We start from the raw sequence: 18,475 nt of genomic DNA on the forward strand, positions 1-18,475 counted from the left end.
ACTCATTTTATAGAACAATATTTGTAGACAGTTTGGAGAGCTTTCTGAATCACAAGGGATTGTAGAAACACGGTAAACTAATTGAATTTAACAATTACCTCCCAATCTGAGTGTCAACCCTTTCTGCTTTTATTCTGGCAGCAACCTGTTATTTTAATGAACATCTGTGAACGGTTGCTACAGTATGTCATGTCTGTGGAAGCTCTAAATCATGTCAATGGCATTTTTACTGCATTTTATCTATTTCTTTTAACGTTTTTATTTGTATACTTTTAACGTCATGTTGTGGACTGTATGTGTAAATCTAATCTAATCTAACATCCATGTTCATCTGAGTTGTTACACAAAAAAATGGCAAGATTTTGTACATTTTAACCAATAAAAGAGGCATTTACCCCCTTTTGATGTATTATTCAAACTGGGGAGGTGGATTAGGGTTTTCAAAGAACAAATCAAGGCAGAAGAATGAGATGAAAGTCAAATGAGAGGGAGAAATCAGGACAAAGATGAAAGGGAAAGTGACACTGAAGGGTTGGGAAAACGAGAAGCTTCAGGTTTGGTTTCTCGTCTGTTAGCTGTGAGTCTTTGTAGGGCGTCTCTTGGGAAAATGATGGAGCTCTTCCGGCTTCAGAGGGTCAAGATCTATTTGATCCAGGGTGCCTGAGGATAGAAGCTCAAGAAGAAGAAGATGAAAGGGGGGGTAGGGGTTGGGAGGAAGGCGTTGCAGAGTGAGCCTGAAGATGGAATAAAAGGTGAATTACAGAAGAGTCGAGGAAGTGTCTAAAGTTTGCTGAGAAAATGAGATGCAAACCAGGATTTCACCATCACCATGCCGAGATAAAACGCATTGTCAGCGCAACATGTAGAAAGGATGTTTCCCAACCAACTCATTAAATATATGCTCAAGCTGCAACAGCACAGTTTTCATGAGATAGGATAGATAGGCGGGCTGGTTTCATGTGGCAACAAAAACAAGTGTCAGCAATTGTTGCAGCGTGGGCAGCTGTCGAGGACTCTCTCACACACACACACACACACACAAATGACAGCAAGGACAGGGCATTTCTTTCCCATATTGACTGTGAATAGGGGGGAGGGCCTCACATCATAGGTTTGATATTGATTACAGAGAGCATCAGATGCTTGGGTGACACCAGATACTGCAGCCATATGTCCTTGTGGAATTACGGCGACTGGCACACCCACACGGGAAAATGATTATCTTTGCCTTTTGAGGAAAATACCCTTTCCTACATCTTATGCACATCTGATGATTAGGTAATGGAAAGCCGTTTGACTATAAATTTGGTATCACAACCATAGTTTAGCTCTAATAATGCTCACATTTATAGTGAATATACTCAATTTTGGTTTTCTAATAAACAAGTGAAGTAAAGAGTGTCACTTGCGAAAGAAAACATGCCACTGCTAGTAAGCATTATATGCTAATAGGGGGTGGGGAAAAGCAAATTCAGGCTTGCCATTGGGTTTTGAAAATATTACAACCAATCAGAGGGCTGGATTTGGTTATAATCCCTCCTACTTGACGTCACAAGTGAGATTTTGTGTGTACTAGTAGTATTGGTAAACACAATTCCGATTCGGCGATATATTGCGATATTACGTTGCGTGATTCTCGGATCGATTCAAAATGTACTGAGCCCCTAAATGGACTCGGATATATTTTTTATTATTGAGTGCTCACGTAAAGGTTCCACACGCTCGCGTGTGAAACTATTACGTGAGCGCGTATAAGTAGTTCTCAGGCAGCACGTAATAGTTTTAACCACGCACGTAAAATGTTTTACATGCGCGCTTATAAACGTCAGTCATCAGGCGGCGTGCTCTGCTCGGAGTTAAACATGTTAGAGGATCTAGTAAAGCTTTATTTCAGCCTTAGGGCTAGAATTAGGGTTACCTTTACGTACTCGCTTACGCAATACTACTGTTACGTGAGTACGCAATGAAAAAAATATACGTTTCACGTGCTCACGTGGAATCTTTACGTGAGCACGCAATAAAAAAAGTGCTGAAACCTGGGCATGTTGACCAGCTTGTGTTTTTTCAATAAAATCAAAAAAGAAAGTACTAACTTTCTGCATTTATTTGTTGTTCTAGGCATATACCTCAGTTAAGTTGCACTAAAGTCATGTTGCACTGAAGTCAAAGTTGGTTTAAAAGCCACAGGGAGATTTTATGTTATTTTATTATTTTAAGTTGTTGGCACATGGCATGTTGATGCCAACATTATGAGTGAAAAATATGCCAATAAAATACATTTCATACATAATGTTCTCATGAAGGTGTACAAATTTGCAGATTAGTTGTTTCTTAAGTCACATATATAAAAAAATCTCAATAATCACCTTGTACTTTATTATCAGGATATATCGTATCATATGTATCGGGATACGAATCATATCGCCAGATGCCAGGCAATACACACCCCTAGTAGTAAAGCTACATTTTCTAGTTGTAGACAATTTTGTGTGTCTAGTAATACATAAATTCGCAGACTTAAAAAGTCAAAGTTTTACTGGTACTACTTGTAACACAAAATGACCAACTATAGTACAGGGTTTTCCATTATTAGTAAAGTGTACTTGCGCAGTTGTGCACCAAAAACCTTTACCAATAGAACAACATATTTGATTACTAGTACTACCAATACACTCAAAATCACAGTAGTAGTACTAGTAGATTGTTTTTCTTTTGTGTGTACCTGGAATTGCAGTACATAACGCATCATACACACAGCTTGTTCAAGGCAATACATACGTAGATATATGTGTGTGGGATTATTATTTTTGGTTTTGAACTCTTCATCACCCATTAGCATTAAAAGCCTTAAAATGAATGTTTATTTTGTTTATTTTTTCACAAATCCTGCCCTATGCTCATTCAATTAATTGAGATTAATCGAGAATAATTGATTTCAAAGTCTCTAATTACAAATTTTTGCTTCACTAGTAGTACTAGCAACACTTTTTAATTCACTATTACACTTACTCGCGCACTAGTAAACCAAAATTGAGTACATATACTACAAACTTGAGCACGAGGCTTTCTATTTAAGGAGAGCATGGATCTGCACCGATTTGGTGCACTATAGAGGTACAATTGTGTCTTTATTATTTAATAATAATAATAATTAAAAAAAAAAAAAAAAACCTTTTGATGAAAAAAAAAAAAAATCACTTTAATATTTAAAAAAAAAAAAAACTTTTTCAGTCGGAAAAAAAAGTTTACTTCACTCAAAAGTGAATATTATTTAAGAGTTCAAATGCAATTTTTTGTGTGTCAAATATTTTTTTGCATATGATTGAAAATGTTTTTTTTATTTTTTTATTGGAGTATGGTGACTGAGAAGTGCAAAACACATTTACAAATTACTGCAACACTTTTGCAAAAGGTAAAAAAAAATAATTAACAAATATGGGCAAACTTTTACAATTTGTAAATCTATCTCAACATTTAAAAAAGTGTTTTGCTGTTTGTATTTATTTACTTTTTTAGATAATTATGTATATTTGCTTTAAAAATTGTAAATTTGTTGTGGCATTTGTGAAAGTGTTGCAATAATTTGTAAATGTGTTTTTGCACTTCTCAGCCACCGTATTGAAGTGATTTTTTAAATGTATTTATTGAAAAGTGTTTTTTTTTAATTGAATATTAAAGACAAATCGCGCGCACACACACACACGCACACGCACGCACGCACACACACACACACACACACGCACGCACACACACACACACACACACACACACACACACACACACACACACACACACACACACACACACACACACACACACACACACACACACACACACACACACACACACACACACACACTTTTTATAAGATTTCCCTCTGCTCGGCTTTGTGTGTTTTGTGTGTACTGCGCCTTTAAGAGGTGGGCGTGGCCATCGTACTACAACCCGCCTATTATGCATAACAGCCGCCTCTCCCTCTCCTGGATCTTATAGTGCGGTAGTCTGCAAAGAAAGTGAGGACAAACGGAGCCTGCCCGGCACTTTGAGCACTGGGAGTGGAGGCGAACGGACTCACTCACCTTTTTTTGTTGTTGCTTCTGTTTCCCACTTAAAGGAGACTCGTAGCGGTTCAGCTGGAGAATATTAACCCTGGTGTGGGTGCCACGTTTTGGACTCTTTAATAACAATTACGCACGGCGGATCTATGAAGAGCGGTGTTTTACTCTTAACATCAGGTAAAACTCTTGAAATTGATTTATGTCCTTACGGCAACCTCCATTTATGGACATGAGTTAGTTTGTTAGAGGATGAACTCGCTACACATGTATAGTTTGTCTCTTAATGCGCAGCTTTCAGCGCGTCTGTGTCTTAATTAAGTAATGGACACGTTTGGGTCGCAGCTGAATTCTCTGAGCTTGATAAGGCGGGGCCTGATAAACTACTTTACATACGCCTGTTCACTGCTACTTACTGTCTATCCAATTAATCAATTTCTTTTTAATTTAATCTCTCTATTTCCTCCCTCCACACCCCCTTTACTGACACTAGTAAACCAGTGTTATGCAATGAGACACTGACACTGTTGCGAAACCTGCACTTTTGAGTAACGATATTATGTCACATCGAGCAGCTGATGTGAAGTATTTTCAAATATTGTAAGCTGGTAGTGCTTGGTGATGCGTTTACTTGCACTGAAGATTTTCTCGCAAACAATAAATAAATAAATAAATACATTAATTAAAATGATCCATTACTACATAATACCACCAGATCAGAAGTCATTTTAACAATCATTTTGCTGCACATTAGTAAATCTTACATTAAATAAAATCAAAGGTTTAGTTTACTTTACATGCATACATTTCCTATGCAATTTTTGCTAATGTGCATTTGATCTAGTAACAATACTACATTTTATTTGATTATCAGCACCTTTCTTGACACTTAACACATTAAGTTGTGTATGTAGTCCATCAACTGCAATGGGCTGCTTCTAGTATATAGTTAAATGTAATATGTATATTTTGTCCATTTTAACTTTACAAAGCCTTCTAAGTGGAATTTGACTGTCCAGTTGTGTCCTCCCCTCTGTGATGTTTGACCCACTGTCTTTGTTGCGCCTATAGTTGTGGTGCTTTCCACAGATAAACTCCATTAATTGTCCACATCAATCAGCCAATCACAGCTCAGAGGCTTCAGACAGCAGGTGGTTATTATGGAGATAATAAAGCTCTTTTTAAACGGTTTGCTCTGTGGTGTCTTTTTGCAGACGGAGGCAACAGGGAGTGATTCTCCCCCCTTCACATGCCTGTGACCCCCATGCCGGGTATCAGCTCTACTGCGCCCCGTTATGAAAACTGGGACATGGACCACCTTGACCACTATCAGCATTATTTCTACGACGATCACGATCCAGATGAGGATTTTTTCAAGTCCACTGCACCCAGTGAGGACATATGGAAGAAATTTGAGCTGGTACCGACCCCGCCCATGTCGCCAATCCGGGCGGTGGAGGGACCAGGGAGGGTCGGGCTGCTGTGTCCATCCTTGGGGGATAAACTAGAGTTGGTGTCCCAGTTTTTAGGCCAGGAGGACGAGCAGCAGCAGCAGCATCATCAGCCTCACCAGGAGCTGCCCTGCAGGCTGACTTTAGCCAATGACAACTTCAACAACCTGAGCTCCATTATCATCCAGGACTGCATGTGGAGTGGCTTTTCAGCAGGGCAGCAGCTGGAGAGAGTGGTAGCAGACCGCTGCGCCTCCTGTCCCGGGACGGGTGTTGCTGCTGCTGCAAAGCTTGCAGCGGGGTCTGCTGTGACGTCCCCAGGGAGGGCAGCCAGTGCAGCGACGGACGCCACGGGCCTCAGCGGCGTGGCTGTGGACTGTGTGGATCCTGCAGCCGTGCTCGCTTTCCCAATGTCTGGATATAAGAAACAAGTGTTCTCTGGTTCAGAGTCGCACACAGACTCATCAGGTCAGTCCTGAATTCTCTTTAATGGATGTAACCAGGGCTGGGTGATATGGACCAACATTCATATCTCTATAGTTTTCTCAAAATAGTGATCTACAATATAGATCTCTATATTTTTTAACTCAACGTGAAAATCTTACCAGAAAGACAATTCTAGGTTACATTTGTTGATGAAAAATGCCACATGTGCACATTTATTAACAAACCTCTGCACAATATGTGCAACTTTTGGCTTTTTCTCTTTTAAGGGACAGCACGTGTGAGTGAGTTCTGTATTGTGGCTTGTTTAGGGGAAGGTCTGGGTTAAGATCCAATCAGAAATCCATCTAACTTCTTTTAAGGCTGTTCTGAGACGTAATGAAAGCAGTAACCCCTAAAACAAGTATTTAAATACAAAATAAGCTGTAAAATGTATTGATTTGGGCAATATTGTCATTTTCTATATTGCCAAAATAGGAAACTCTGTGATTACAATGCTTTGTGTTTGATCTAATCTAGAGTTTTCTACACAAGGAGGTTAAATGTTCAATTTGTTGGGCAGTCTTTTTTTAATTTAAATTTTTTTTTTTTTTAATCAATCATTGCATATAATATGTGGAGACGTTAAAGCGTTGTGTGGCAGTAGACGCAGCATCGCATGGCACAGGACTGCATTGCGTTACCTTGGTGCATGCAACACATGCTTGGAGTCCTCAGTGACACGCCCATTGAAACATCTGCTGCCTGGCAGTCTTCCAGCAGACCAGCTGCTTCTTCTCCCAGCTCTCCCACTCGGACTTCTAAGTAATTCCTTTCATTCTACGCTTCTTTTTAGTGAGATATGGTTTTTTTTTGTGACATCAATGGTAAAAGAGTGGTTCCTGACAGTTATTTATAGTCTAATTCCACCCTAACTTAAGACCCACTTGTTCACTTTCCACAGGCTGAGCCTATATGAATGGGTCTGGTATGTAGGCTGCCATGTGACGCTGAGCTGGGACCATGCATAATGGTGCGCGGAATGTCACAAAGGGAAACTTGTTGTTGCATTCTTCCACTCAACAGGCTGCAGCGCCAATTGTGTTAGTGGGTGGATCTGGGTCTGATCCAGCCCGGGCTGTGAATACAGCAGGATTAGCCGTTTAGAAGGTCAGGCACTATCTTTTCATGCTGGTTCAAGAGAGTATTTCACACTATTTCAGGTACAATAGGCGCTCATACGGCTACAATAAGCAATTATAGGAAAAATGTATCAATGAAAACTATTATTAGGTTACTTGAGGCATTTCATTCATCAACAATACAAGCACTTTTTACATACTGTTGATACTGACTCCAAAGTGGGTTTTTTTTCCTCATAAATGTATGTTTTCATGGATCAATGGATTTAAACTTTCCATTCATATTTTAGCAAACATTTTTTTTTTGTTAATACAGCATGTCTCCGCCTCACTCTGTCCACATGAATGAAGAGGGGGAATTTTCTGGAGTGCAGCAGTGATTCAGAGCATGACTGAATGTGTGAAGAGAAGTGTGTTTTAGGAGTTTGTGAGGAGTTGATTTTTACCGAAGCATTTAATTGGCTTAAGCAGGCAGGAGGCCAGGGTGAGAGCGGCTACTCAGGTCAATTACTTTGACACTCGACACGTCAGCAGAAAAGACCAATCAAATGCATTTTATTTTGTTGTATTTATTTTGATTGTATTGTTTCCTCTCTCATCAGACGATGAAGATGACAAAGATGATGACGAGGAGGAGATTGATGTGGTGACAGTGGAGCACAGTCAGCAGCGAAAGCCTCGTCGATTCGTCAACACCCGTAAGCCGGTGACCATAACTGTGCGAGCGGACCCTCTGGACCCCGGCACGAAACGTTTCCACATCTCCATCCACCAACAGCAACACAACTACGCCGCTCCCTCCCCGGACACTTTGCCGACGCCCCCTGAGCCGGCCCGCAAACGAGTGCGCCAGGAGGTGTCCCCCCACACCGTTCAGCCTCAGCAGAACTTTCAAAACCACCAGCCCCGACCTGGCCACGCCCCTCTGAACTTAGACAGCAGAGTGCGATCAGAGTCGCCCACTCTCAGCGCCTTGTCTCCTACCTCTTCCTCATCACCTTCATCCCCTTCATCATCCTCCCACTCATGCTCACATAGTCCCCCCTTAAAGTCCCTCTCCCACCATTCCAGCCCTCAGTCGTCCGACTGTGAAGACTCTGACAAACGCAAGGCCCACAATTTCCTGGAGCGCAAGCGCCGTAACGATCTGCGCTCTCGGTTCCTGTCGCTGCGGGACGAGATCCCAGGGTTGGCAGACTGCCCCAAGACCCCCAAGGTAGCAATCCTGACCGGAGCCATGGAGTACCTGCAGCAGCTGCACGCCAGCGAGAGGCAGAAGGCTCAGGAGAGGAAGCAGCTGAAGGCCAGACGGCTGCAGCTGCTGCAGAGGCTGGCGCTGCTCAAACAATCTTGACAAAATCAGTTGGCGAATATACATGTAGACTCGGAAGTGAAATGGACTAACTTACTTTGAGTTGGTCACGTTGGAATAGTGTGGGTGAATTATTATTTTGTTTCTTTGTCTTTACTTTACCTGCATTTGTTGTTTGCACATTAGCTTCTGAGTGATCGACGAGGCCACGAGCTGTCCCCACAGCAGCCCAGGGACCCATGTTTCTTTTCCAACAGATTGATAAGCCCATGGCTGTTTGGTAGACACCCATTTCTTTTTTTTTTTTTTTTTTTTTGCTGTAATATTTTAAAAACAGTGGCTTGCTTTAGGCGAGTCTGTCTGAACTACAGCAGTTTTCATTTGGTTAACTGTTACACATCTGCTGTTGCTCTCATTCATTCTACATTGAACACCTTTCCTGTCAGTATTTCCTTTGATTGTGTTCCTCTGAAACCATTTGATCTGTTTCCCTTTTCTTTATACTCAGTGGTATAAATCCAACCCTCATGAGGGCCCTACTCTGCTGCTGCATGATACATGGGGTTAATTGTAACTTTTCATGCTGGTGGTGCTTTTTCATAATTCCACATTCCTTAATATTTTGAGAACTGTAGCAGCCCAAACATTTTTTTTTTCCTTTTTGAAAATCAGCAGGCAGCCAAATTGTTTTTTTTTTCTTTTTTTTCTTTTTTTTACATTTGTCTGCATAAGGGCACATTAACCAAGAATTCCCTCTGAACTTTTTGTGCCATGGAGACCAGCCTAAATGTGAATGTTGGCTTCTGTTAAGCTTTTAAAGTTAATGGCTTAAAACTGTTTGCATCGAAAATGCTGTTCTTTGCTTTCAAATGAAGCCCACTGGGTTTAAACTGTATATTTAACTCTTGTCTGGTGAATTTGCATTGTTGCGTTTAAGGTAATGCCATTAGAAGCCTTTTATATGTATGTAAACGTGTGTGTATAGAACCTGAACTGTACAGTCCCATCCAAACCAAAACTGGAGCTGCCTCCTTTTCTCATCCTTGGTTTGTTTTGGGCCCTGCGTCTGAAAGCAGGGCTGTTGCTTGCTGGCTTTTTCAAAGATGACTCAAAGCTTCTATTTTTGTTAATAAAATGATTATTAAAGAGTTGAAACAAAAACACTTTTGAACGTTTATCACACTTGACACTTTGTATTTGTTCTAATTGTTTCTTGTTTGGGGTTTTTTTTTTTTTTTACATATATTTTCAGTTAAACTTTGTTTTATCACTGAGTGGTTTCAGTGTGAGTTCTCTGTTGTAGTGGGCGGGGCTTTACTGATTTATGTGCTAATAATGTATTTGTGGTTGGCTCTCCAAAGGGAACAAGCACCTGGATTGGCCTGTAGCGTTTAACATCCATATAGGGTGTTGCAATGAAGATAAGACAGTGAGGAATGTACCAACCAATTTTCATGGCTTCATTAAATTTGGTGGTGCTTTAAAATATATCCATTTTACTCAACCTTCGTGCCCATTGTTATCATAAGCCATAAAAAGACTGTAATCCCCCCCCAAAAAACTAGTACTGTATGTGATTGAAAGGTTACATGACATGATACTCTGCTTTTCCAGCTCTCAGGAAAATCTACACGCCTATAACTTTAGCATTAGGGCCATAAGCTGCTGTACATCTCATCTTAACCTCAGCATTACTTTAAAGAAAATATTCATCATAGATTCAATGGAAGAAAGACTTAAAGTTATGCAATTTAATTCAACACAAAGCTCCAGTAGCCCTGGCTTTTTCCTTTTTTTTTTTTGTTTCTGTCCTCTACAAGTTGCATTTATGATGGTAGCTTGCACTGAGTTTCTATTTGTACCAGTCTTTGCTTTTGCACAGTCATCTGAGCAGGACATTATTCACTTTGAGAGTTCCACTTGTTGATTTGGAAGCCTTGTATCGACACTTTTTCTTCTGTACCTCATAAGCCTCTAAAAACAGTTCATGTGACATTGAATAAATTTCACAATTTGACATAAAGGACTTGTTTGTTTTCAACTCATTTTCCCAGTAGATGTGGTTATGATACTGTAGCCCCCATTTTTTTCTTTAACTTAAATGCTAAAATGCAGATATTATATACTATGCATAACATTTCCTATTGTGACCACATCTCTTTCACCACAATCTTCTTGCCGATTTGTTTTCAGTAGTCTCCAAGGCAACGTAGATAACTAGCATCTTTACCATGGCAACAAGCCTCCTGGCTCCGCTTCAGAACTTTTTCCATAGCAACCACCATGTTGCGGGTTTAGAAAGAAAGAAAGAAAAAAAAAACATGATAGAAGTAAGTAACCACTAACATAATATTGTCAAGGCTGATCTGAAATATTATTTGTATTCTTTGCAATGCTTTAGTGAAAACTGTATAAATAAGCTGTGCAAAATATAATGAAATCACATTAAATTAATGTACTGACAATCTTCTGCGTAAAGACGTTTCAATAAGCGTTTCCAGGTAACAGATGCCGTTGCTTGGCAACAGTCCATGTGGCGTCATTTCCACTCAGCCACGCATGCGCGCTGGTGTGCGAGGAAGTAGCAACATGGCGGCGTCCACTGCTGGTGTGCGAGTATCTGTGCGGAGAGCGATGGTTCCGTCCTTGGTGGTGATTTTAGGAGCGACCGGTGTCGGTAAATCCAAGCTGGCGATAGAGATCGGAAAACGGCTTGGAGGAGAGATAATCAGCGCTGACTCCATGCAGGTAGAACACGGTTAGAACCAGAAAATACAGAGTCCTTGACATGTCACCGAGGGTTCACACGATAGCTGGAGTGTGTGTGTTTACTTCTTACAATAAGGGTTGTGAGATCCAACAGTAACAATGAAGGTAAAACATATTTCTGCACGTCAGAAAGCTGCTTTATGTCAAGTTTGGGATGCACGAGCTACTTTCATTACTGCTGATTTCAACTCATGTCAGGTGTGTAGTGTACATTCTAGCTGCTTATATCTGTGCTGACGTGGACTGATATCGTTGTGCCTGCTGGATGTTAAACCGTCTTTGTCCGACTGCTCTATTATAATGAATTTTATGTTTGAAATATTTAGTAATCCTGTTGTCCGTTTTATTCTCAATGTGGACTGCTGTGTCATCTGAACTTCCCATTTGGGCATCAATAGTGCATCTAATCTAATCTCTATATTTACTATATATCTAGCTTCTTTTAGTCTAACTGTAAAGGTGTTTTAGAGAGTTTGACATTTGTTGTTAGTGGGGCTTGAGCTTCCGAATATTTTTAGTTTAGGCAGTGGCTATCAGTACGTAATACGTGTCAGTCGACCGCAGTCTACCCGTATGCAACGCCCCTCATTGGCCAATTTAGATCACGTGATAGGTGCACCACGTGACTTAAAGTTCTGTCAGTTTTATTTTAGCTTATATTTATTTTTAGCTACCCCGCTAGCCATTTATTTTAGCCCTAACCTTAAAATGTAAATTTTTTCTTATATGTATTTTTAAAAGTGGAATTTTCTGTGTTAAATATGTTAAAATGAAAAAATATATTTGTCAAACGTGGAATCGAACTCATGGCAGAGGAAGGAAAAATCCTTGAGTCAGGCCCCTTAGACCACTCGGCCGGCAACGTCATCTTTCGTACGGCTAAACTGCCGGTATATAAATACATATCATGATTTTTTTTCATCGAATCAGGTAATTGGATAAAATATGATTTTTGCTAAATTAAAGCTTAGTTTTAAATATACAACAGAAAAATAAGACCGACCACTTGATGATACAAACCAATTTGCACTTATTAATTATATACGACTTTATGCAAAGTATAAGAAGAAAAAAACATGTACATTTGTTGTGAAAAAAATCCACTAGGTCTCTTTATGATTCTAGGTGGAGGCTGTTTGAGGGGTGGTGCCTCTGGAGCAGGGGTCACCAACCTTTTTGAAACCAAGAGCTACTTCTTGGGTACTGATTGATGCGAAGGGCTACCAGTTTGATACACACTTAAATAATAATTAGGGAGATTTTCAAAAGAGCGGGGGGGGGGGGGGGGGGGGGTAGTTTGCTTTTTAAAGAGAAAATGAAATAATTCAATTTCACAGTGTTCTTTTATTTGAAAAACACATGTAAAGTAAAGAACAAATTCCACAGTACCCGTGCAAATGGTAAATGGTGGTAGTAGTAGAATAAATAAAATAAATAACATAAAATTAAACAAAAAAGGCATACATTGCATAAATTATCCATCAATCTATGCAATGTATGCTTGAAATAAAAATAATCAACAAAAGGAAAATTAAACATAGCCTATACCGATTACACCTCTTCTTATGCGGTGTAATCGTCATTATTATTACAACAATATTATTATTACAATAATATAATTAATTAATTAATTAATTATATTATTGTCCGGCTGGAAACGACGCTCAGTGAAGGATGGTCCGCCCGGACAATGTCGGGCAGAAATCAGGAGAAAATCGGGAGGGTTGGCAAGTATGTATTAAACACAAAAAACACTTTACATTTTAAGTGTTTATATATATGTATTGTCATTTCTAAGTTACATGTAAGTGTGATTTAAACAAGAATAGCTAAATAAATAAATCTATATATATTGTGGCAGCCATGGAGGGGAAGCCGTCTGCAAAGGATTGTGGGAGTGCACAATGGTGTTCTGTTTTAGCACTTTAGAGTGGAATTGTGCACTTTGTTTAGCCATGTTCTGAAGTGGCTGTTAAATATAAGTTGTGTCTTCATGTTATGTAATGAAGAAGGTGCGTTGTGTTTGCACCGTGTGTCAGGTCTGTGTGCGCAGCAGTGACTCTGCACACTGTGCATGTATAGAAGCTTAATTAAAAATAGCACCACCTGCAGGTTTGGGTGTTTGTGAAAAGTAATTAGTAGTCAGTGTTTCGTGCCTCCGCATCGATCGCCACAATATAAAAGCTCACTGATAAGTGTTGCTATTTGAGCTGTTTTTAGAACAGGCCAGCGGGCGACTCATCTGGTCCTTACGGGCGACCTGGTGCCCGCACGTGGTTTCAGTGCCCGGTGGGAGTGATTTTTTTTCATTTCTGCAGGACCTGATTGACAAAAACAAAGCCTTTTCCACTGTGAAAGTATATTTTCACAGTCACGTTGGCTTTGGGGATAAGTCGGCCAGTCAGCACCTGCTGATCTGCCGGTTTAAGAGGGGAGCACGTAGGCTACTCCCCTTGTCCAGTCCACTGGTACCACCGTGGGATCTGGTGGTGTTTTTGGAGGGACTTAAACATCCTCCTTTCGAACCACTGGAGGAGGCGGACCTAAAGTTCGCCTCTCTTAAGGCTGTCTTGTTACTGGCTTCGGCCAAGAGGGTCAGTGACATCCATGCTCTCTCAGTTCATCCGTTGTGCGCTCAGCTTTTCCCAGGTGATGCGAGGATCAGCCTGAGACCCAACCTGGCTTTTGTGGTGAAGGTTGTGGGTTCGTGTTCTCCCATTGACCTTTTGGCATTTTCTGCCTCACAGGGTGAGCCGAATGTGTTATGTCCAGTTTATGCGATTCGCACTTATATGGATATGACGAGGAGCGATCAGCTGTTCGTCGCCTGTTCCAATCCCCGCAAGGGGAAACCTGTTACTAAGCAACGCCTGTCACACTGGGTGGTGGAGGCTATTGCTTTGGCTTACTCGTGTCAGGGTCTGCAGCCGCCTACGGGTCTGCGCGCACACTCGGGGTCTTGCCACATCCTGGGCTTTGTTCAGGGGAGTGTCTGTTCAGGACATCTGTGCAGCGGAGAGTTGGACCTCGTCCCTCACGTTTGTCCACTTTTACATGCTGGACGTTTTGCTGGGGCGGTTTTACTGTCCTGATGTGATCAGACTTCTACCCTGGAGGCTGGTACCACTCGATAATCATGTCTGCACTATGGGAGTTTCTATATCCCATAGTGAGACATCTCACAAAATATTATGAACTAGAACTTTAGGTTATGTATATAACCCTGGTTCTATGAGTAATATGAGAGAGATGTCTCACCAGACTACCCTTCTTGCTCGAATGAGGAGAAGAGATGCTTATTTTGAATAGTACACATCTGTCCGTGTCTTCCTTTTATAGGAGGTGGGTGACCCCCTAGCAGACGGACTCGCGTCACCGGCCAATCAGGATTGGCAGATTGAAATAAATGCTTCTGAGGAATGCAGACAGAGGTTGCATCCCATAGTGAGTCATCTCACGCATATTACTCATAGAAGCGGGGTTATATACTTAACCTAAAGTTTCACATTTATACATACCATGTTAATGGTTTAGTTATTGTTTATATAGGCGTACACAGAATAGAGGTAAGTATTGGCAAGGATGTTGCAATACGATACGTATCACGATACGATTTCACAATATTCTACCCAGTTAATATCAACAATAAACATGGAGATGAAAAATCAAGTTGCTGTATATGTTCATCAGAAGATATGGATCATTCAGAGGACAAAATGAGTCAAAACTATTTGCTTCAAAACATCACATTTATCATTTATTATTAGTGTTTTGGCACGTTTTCACTGAAAAAAAGAAAATACAGTGTTACACACTGCCATCATTAAATAAAGTGCAAGTTTTTTTTCACTGAAACTACTGTGTAGAAGTCTCAAAGTAACCATTACAAACATAATGATGGCATTGTAACCACTGTAAGTGAGAACATTAAGGATAAAGCACCCTGAGTTACTGATAATGCACAAAAATAAGAAAAAATAATTTATCCTGTTGTGTCAGTTTAAACGCTGATCTGAACAGATTATATGAAAATAAAATGCCTGTGCATACATAAATATTGCAGGCATTACACACTGCCATTATAAAATCAAGTGCATCAAGTAACCATTGCAACACATTGAAAGCATTGGAATCACTGCAAATATTGCACAAATACACAAAATTATTGATTATATATCATAAAAACACAGCGATAGATAGCCTACTTGTTAGTTTAGTTTACTGTGTATTTTCTCTACTCGCTACTGGTTTAGTTAAAGTTATTATTTACATAAAGTTGCTCAGAGTGCAGGAACTGTCCTGTGCTTTCCATGAAGATCAGACTCTTTGTCTCCGATGGGGGTGAAATCCATCGGTTCTCCACGGTGGTACAATCTGCTTTATTGTCCTAATTTCAAGGAATAAAATGCAAAATCCAAGCATGCATACGCTGTCCTAATCAATAGCACCTTAAAAGAGTTAAAAGTTATTCCTAGTGTACATCACCCACACATTCAATATTAAAAACACAATCTTTGTATTTATGGAGTAGATTGTAAGAGAAACCAATGAATATATATTTTTGTTTAGTGTTTTAAAATCTATTATTTATATATTGTATTTACCCCATTTTTAAGAGAGAACTGCCCTTAATAAATGACAAAGAATTGGTCGCGAGCAAAGCAAAGTATAGATGATGTGCGTTGATGGTTACATTGACATTAGAGAATGATCCTCTGTGAATCATATGTGTGAACATTTAAAAAAAACATTTGCGTCATTGGTATTTGGCTCCACCCACCCAGAACTCCCTCTCCTGCCATTTCAGTTCTCAGGCTCCATTGCCAGGGCAACCAAAGGGATACACACAAAGGGTTGGGTACCAGTTTTCATTCACTAGGTCAGCCTTAGACAAGAGGAACAGAAGAAGAAAGCAGTCCCTCTAAGCTGCTCTGTTGACCATCCATCACCTGTGGATGTCACGTCTTTCTTCTTCTGCCTCTCCTCTCTCACTGTGCATTGTCCTGGAGAGGTGCCATCCCCATGGGGGGCGTCCTCTCCTCTCCCTCCCAGCAGTCACCTGGAGTCGGGTAAAGTGGGTTACGCTAATAACACTTCAGCCCAGAATATCTCAACAACCTGCAGCTCTGTTGGAGAGAATCCGTGGCCTAGATAGATGATAGATAGAGCGCCATCTCTTCTCACACTGGGCCCGTTGCCACCAAGGTTGGCATCAGTTACATTTTTCACTTACAATTATGTTTTCAATGATCCATGCTCTTGCTCAGTTAAGTACATTTTTTCCATTTACAATTAAAATACAATTGTTTTTTATCCTCAAAGTCAATTACATTTACGTTCTCAATTACTAAAGTTCAACCACAATTAATCACAATTACTGAGCCTGAAACAAATAACCTATTAAAAGTTAAGCTTTCTGTTGGCATCTCTGATGATAACGGGTCCTAAATCAGCTGTAAAATACACTAAAAACTCATATCTATCATCTGGTTTCTTTCCTATCTATTGGTTACCTTGTTAGACTTTGTAATCAATGAAAATATAGGCTTGAATAAGTTTGGTGTGGGCATCTGAGCCTTTTTTGTTTCAGTATTTTTTTAAATGGTAAAATATGGGAAAGCTTGATATGAAACATATTTTAATAATTATTAACTACATATGTGTAGAACTGTACATAGAACTGTAACATGATTCCCCAGTTTTGCGTGAAATTATAATTTTTGTTCATTATTTATAATATAAAATCGATTTTTATAAAATTTTCATGGCAATTACAATTACAGTCAATTATCTAAACTCAATTACATTTTAATTATAGTTAATAGGGATGTCCCGATACAACTTTTTCACTTCCGATACCATACCGATATTGATTGACTTCCGATATGGATCCGATACAATATCAGCATGAATCATACATACTTTTATGACTTATTTTGTAGTGTGGAATGTTAGAAAAGGTTTGATCAAGTGATTTCACTCAAACAGAGAACAATAGTCAGCAACAGGAGGTATGAGAAAAACTGACCCATTTATTATTAACCAATTGGTTACATACATTTTAACCTTCAACATAATATCTACCGTATTCTACAGTTGAGTAAATATAATATATATCAAAGATTTTAGATGCAATCCAATAAAATCTGATATTCATTTTTTGGCTGATATCGGACCAATATCCGATATCAATATCAGATTGAGACACACCCCTAATAATTAAGACTTAATTGCGATTAATGATCAATTACAATTATATACAGTACATATATATATTTTTTTATTGTGTGTTTTTAAAAAAAATTACAATTATAACTGACCCCACCCTCTCTCTGTGTGTGCGTGTGTGTGTGTGTTAGTGACAGGCTGCTTATGTGAGAATGAGGGCTGTGTGTGTATTATGGGATGTAGCAGGCCCTGTGTTGTCTTTGGGATAGGAACCAGCCTAGTGTTGTGTGGGAGAAAGCAGCATTGTGCTGAGCTGGTGCACAATCAGCGCTGGGCTATGCTGGCCCAGCAGCTGATTGTCAATGGGCACGCTGTGGCCACTGGGAAGTAGCCATTGTCCCTGGGAGAATCGTTCCCACACTCCCTAACTTTCCTATTGTGTTTGCATCACCCCTCTGCCCCTGGCCCACGGCCCCCAATCCCACAGTTCATCGGGCACGCAGGAGGATATTATCCACTCGTTAAATGAACATGCTATCTATGGCAGATACACAAGTGGCTCGCTGTACTGTTAGTGAGCGAGGCTTGGCCTAATAGTGGACAGCAATGTGGGGGGCCAAGGACCAGCAGGGATCCTTTATGGGGGAGGGGGCAGGCATCTGTGTGTGTTAGAGCTGCACCATTATGGCCAAAAATGATAATCACGATTATGTTTATTTTTGTTTTTATGTTTGATGCATTTGTAAGTTGTTTGCATGTCATAAATTCCAAATAAAAACAAAGTTTAAAAAAACACGCTTTTTATTACTACATTTAAATAAACAATATGTATACAGCTTGCAGTGGAAAGTGAACCTTTAAATAAGAATTAAAGTTAAAAAAAAAAAATAATAATTTAGAATATACCAAAGGCTGACCGAAAAAATACCGATATTGCAGCCGTGCGTATCGGCCGATATTGATCCGATACGATATCAGCATGAATCATACATACTGTTATTACTGTTATACTTTTTTTTTTTTTTAAATTATAAAAAATAATAATTACTTATTTTGTAGTGTATAATGTTAGAAAAGGTTTGATCAAGTGATGCTAGTCAAACAGAAAACAATAGCCAGCAACAATAGGGATGAGAAAAACTGACACATTTATTA

General features: G+C 39.8%; 2 protein-coding genes across 3 annotated transcripts in view; both read left to right on the plus strand.

Moving 5' to 3' along the window:
* The first annotated feature begins 4,007 nt into the window (after positions 1–4,007).
* myclb (MYCL proto-oncogene, bHLH transcription factor b) lies at positions 4,008–10,400 on the plus strand. The gene is made up of 3 exons (XM_028461199.1): positions 4,008–4,235; positions 5,270–5,974; positions 7,674–10,400. The coding sequence occupies exons 2-3, from the start codon at positions 5,305–5,307 to the stop codon at positions 8,423–8,425; spliced, it is 1,422 nt and encodes a 473-aa protein (XP_028317000.1). The 5' UTR covers positions 4,008–4,235; positions 5,270–5,304; the 3' UTR covers positions 8,426–10,400.
* A 530-nt stretch (positions 10,401–10,930) lies between these two features.
* Positions 10,931–18,475, plus strand: part of trit1 (tRNA isopentenyltransferase 1) — a 73,173-nt gene continuing 65,628 nt past the window's right edge. For both annotated transcript variants that reach the window (XR_003675143.1, XM_028461873.1), the window contains exon 1: positions 10,931–11,131. Coding sequence is in view for 1 of the 2 variants with exons in the window: in XM_028461873.1 (XP_028317674.1) it covers positions 10,943–11,131 (189 nt within the window). In the remaining variant the exon portion in view is untranslated. The remainder of the gene's footprint in view (positions 11,132–18,475) is intronic.

Source organism: Gouania willdenowi, chromosome 11 (genome assembly GCF_900634775.1).
Source record: "Gouania willdenowi chromosome 11, fGouWil2.1, whole genome shotgun sequence".
In the NCBI taxonomy this organism is placed as follows: Eukaryota; Metazoa; Chordata; class Actinopteri; order Blenniiformes; family Gobiesocidae; genus Gouania; species Gouania willdenowi.